General features: G+C 36.5%; 1 protein-coding gene across 1 annotated transcript in view; it reads right to left on the bottom strand.

Annotated features, from left to right (window-relative positions):
- The window catches only part of LOC146377514 (myelin-associated glycoprotein-like), a 3,797-nt gene extending 1,064 nt beyond the window's left edge, over positions 1–2,733 (bottom strand). Inside the window, exons 1-3 of the mRNA XM_084942596.1 lie at positions 2,682–2,733; positions 2,135–2,494; positions 1,177–1,473 (exon numbers count right to left, since the gene is read on the bottom strand). Coding sequence (XP_084798722.1) covers positions 1,177–1,473; positions 2,135–2,494; positions 2,682–2,733 — 709 coding nt within the window. The remainder of the gene's footprint in view (positions 1–1,176; positions 1,474–2,134; positions 2,495–2,681) is intronic.
- Positions 2,734–2,949: the final 216 nt, after the last annotated feature.

Below are 2,949 nucleotides of genomic sequence, written 5' to 3'. Positions count from 1 at the left end.
ATATATTAAGACATAGCCATGCATATATTATATATGTTTGAATGAAATAAAAAAAATCTATTTTCTTTTTGGATTTACTCTCGCGTAATGTAACACATAACATGAGCTGCACAGGGCATGTCTGGTGACAGCTGACAGTTTAACTGTGCCACTCATAGCTGCTGACAGGGTTAGCATCACTGAAGCACTTCAGGCATACAGTTTTTTAGTGTGTGTGTATATAAAAACAACAACCCAAAAAACCCCTGTAAAACCGACAACTTTACAGTGATTATAACATAGATGCATCATGACTACTTTGAATCCCCTGATAATGAAACTAGTGCAACAAATTGCAAATGTTATAAAGTAATAAATATATATTTATGTATAACACAGCTGTGTTTGGGAGGAAAACTACATCTAACACAATAAACTGTTGATGCTATTGTTTCTCCATACACTAGGTGATTCTTACAGTACTTTTGACCCTTCTAGTTTGTTTAATTAGTGTAATCACTGTGTGGAGTACCCAAGAGTGTTAAAATGAACAGGGCCCTGGAAGGCCTGGGTGCGGTGCAGTTGAAATAAGCATGCAGTGTGATTGATTGTTATATAATTAAGAAATATAGTATGTAAGAAGGCAGCGTTTCACAGCTTTCCCTTTCAATATAAAAAAAAAAAAAACCTCCAGTGAACTTCATTTACTGGCAGCATGAATAAAGTTTTCAGGTGAGTAGTGTGAGGGCTGTCATACTCAGTCATGGTGAGAGGCAACTGTGTCTACTGTGACCATACAACAAATTGTAACTTTCTTTATTTGTGCTCCCTTCCCCTATTTTGTTCTATTTTATCATGTTTTAATCCACATTTTTAAAGTTTTTTTCTTTTTCTTTTTTATTTGATTGTAAATAACGTTTTCGTTTAAATGTCTTGATGCATGCTCAATCATCAAGGTAAGTGAATCTCCAAAAGTTGATTCTGTTCATCTGAACGTAGCGTTTTGTGGGAGAAACGTTTCGTCACTCATCCAAGTGACTTCTTCAGTCTCAGCTGACTGCAGGTAAGATTGGGAAATCTTATAAGATTGGGGCATTGCGTCCAGATGAGCAGAATCAACTTTTGGAGATTTTAGTTTAAAAAGGCTTGATACTAGCTACAGCGGTTAATACCCTGGTAAATCTGCAGTATACTTACATCTTACTTGAAGTATCTTAGATGTTTCCAGGTGGAGCCCTCGATGGTATGTTATGTTGCATTTTAAAGGCTTGTTGTGATCAGAGTGGTTTGGGCGAAAGGTCAGAGTAGATGTTGAATTCCACTGGCCTTCATGAAGCTGCTGTGTTTGATCGTGCTGTTCTCCAGAGTGACTCCAGATGAAAGAAGGTGGATATGTGGGGCAGGAGTGAAACACGGAGCAGGATGCAGACACATTCTCACCCTCCTTTCCCTCTTGCACAGAGAAATCAGGTAGACCTGTGTTAACAAAAAAGACTGTGGTCAAAAACCAGAACTCCATCATGGCAGTAAGTTTATACTGTAATGGAAATACAAATGTACTTAACCAGTACAGCTGCTGATTTTATGTTTTATGCAACTTTAAATTTTGGTCAAGTTAATAAACTGTTCACAGTAAAGGGTTTTGAGTGTGATTTCAAGCTTAAAGATGAATGAAATAAGAAATAAACTAGGTGATAATTACTTTCAATATCTGACTGACAAAGAAGAAGAAGATGAGCAGTTTTACAATAAACAATTTACAAAGAACAAAGCGAATTGATAGTTGATAACATGGTTGGAGTATAATGATAACTGCTATTGCCATTGATTTTGATTGATTATCATAATTTGATGAGTTGTACAAATACATTTTTACATCTAAGGTTTGAATGAGTAGTTCAACAACTAAAGCAAGTCTGCAAAAATTAATGCAAAATGTTCCAGAGCACTGCAACCTGACCCTACAATATTTACTTCATATTTATATTCAAATGAGTATAAAAGACTTAGATCAGACCTGTTTCACTAAAACTAAAATGCTCAGGAATGCTGAATGTCAAACGTCCAACATGATGGTAAAAATACTGGAAATAAAAAGAGAACTATTAGAGCTAGAACACAAGACTTTACTGGTAACCATATTTATTTTACTTACTGACTGAAACAGAGACTTTCTTATTTTTGTAGGAGTACTGGTCATAGCCTTTAATTTCAATCCGGAAATATAAAGGCCCCACATCACTTTGTTGAAGATCATCAATCATCAGAGAACAATTCTTCTTGCTGAGGTCTCCCAGCAGCTTTGTCCGATTCCGAAACTGACCCGAAGTTTGAGACTTATCCGAATGACAGATGACTTGATTATCCTTATTATACCAAATGCCTGTAAAGCTTGTGGTATTGATTTGTGGATCTGGGTAGTTATAAGAGCAGGGGATCACCACACATGCGCCAAGAAGACCTTTCACTGAGGATGGCACAGTGGCGCTCCAAGATGAAGCTTCTGTTGGGGTAACTGTAATAAAGTGCAGAGTAAAATGCGATGAACTAAAGCATAGGAATAAGACAAAGAAGGACAGCAGCATGGAATAATACAGACCAGATCATCTAACACTTGTCATAATTTGTCTGTACAAAAACACAAAGGCCTATAAAAGAAGTGAGAATTAAAGACTACAGCTAAATGTATGAACTATCCATACCTTTAAAGCAAACGCACATGAAGAACAAACACAAAGACCACCGCAATGCCATCTTTCACCTTGTTGTCACTCAAGTAAATACAGACAAGTTTTGTTTGTCGTCACATTTATTTCCTTCATGTGTGAGGTGATTGTGAAGTTTCAATTCTATTTTTAAGATCCTCTGAATTGAACTGCATGCCATAGCCCTGAGTCTGTGGACTCAGTGGTTTTGTTTTCATTGTTATTATCCATGGTTTCGATTTTATTCCGATTAAGGTCTTCTAGT

The sequence above is a fragment of the Perissodus microlepis genome, chromosome 11, assembly GCF_051167445.1.
Source record: "Perissodus microlepis isolate ML-2025 ecotype Zambia chromosome 11, ASM5116744v1, whole genome shotgun sequence".
Lineage (NCBI taxonomy): Eukaryota > Metazoa > Chordata > Actinopteri > Cichliformes > Cichlidae > Perissodus > Perissodus microlepis.
Note: the sequence above shows the minus strand (reverse complement) of the source record. Positions and strands in the feature narration are given on the sequence as shown.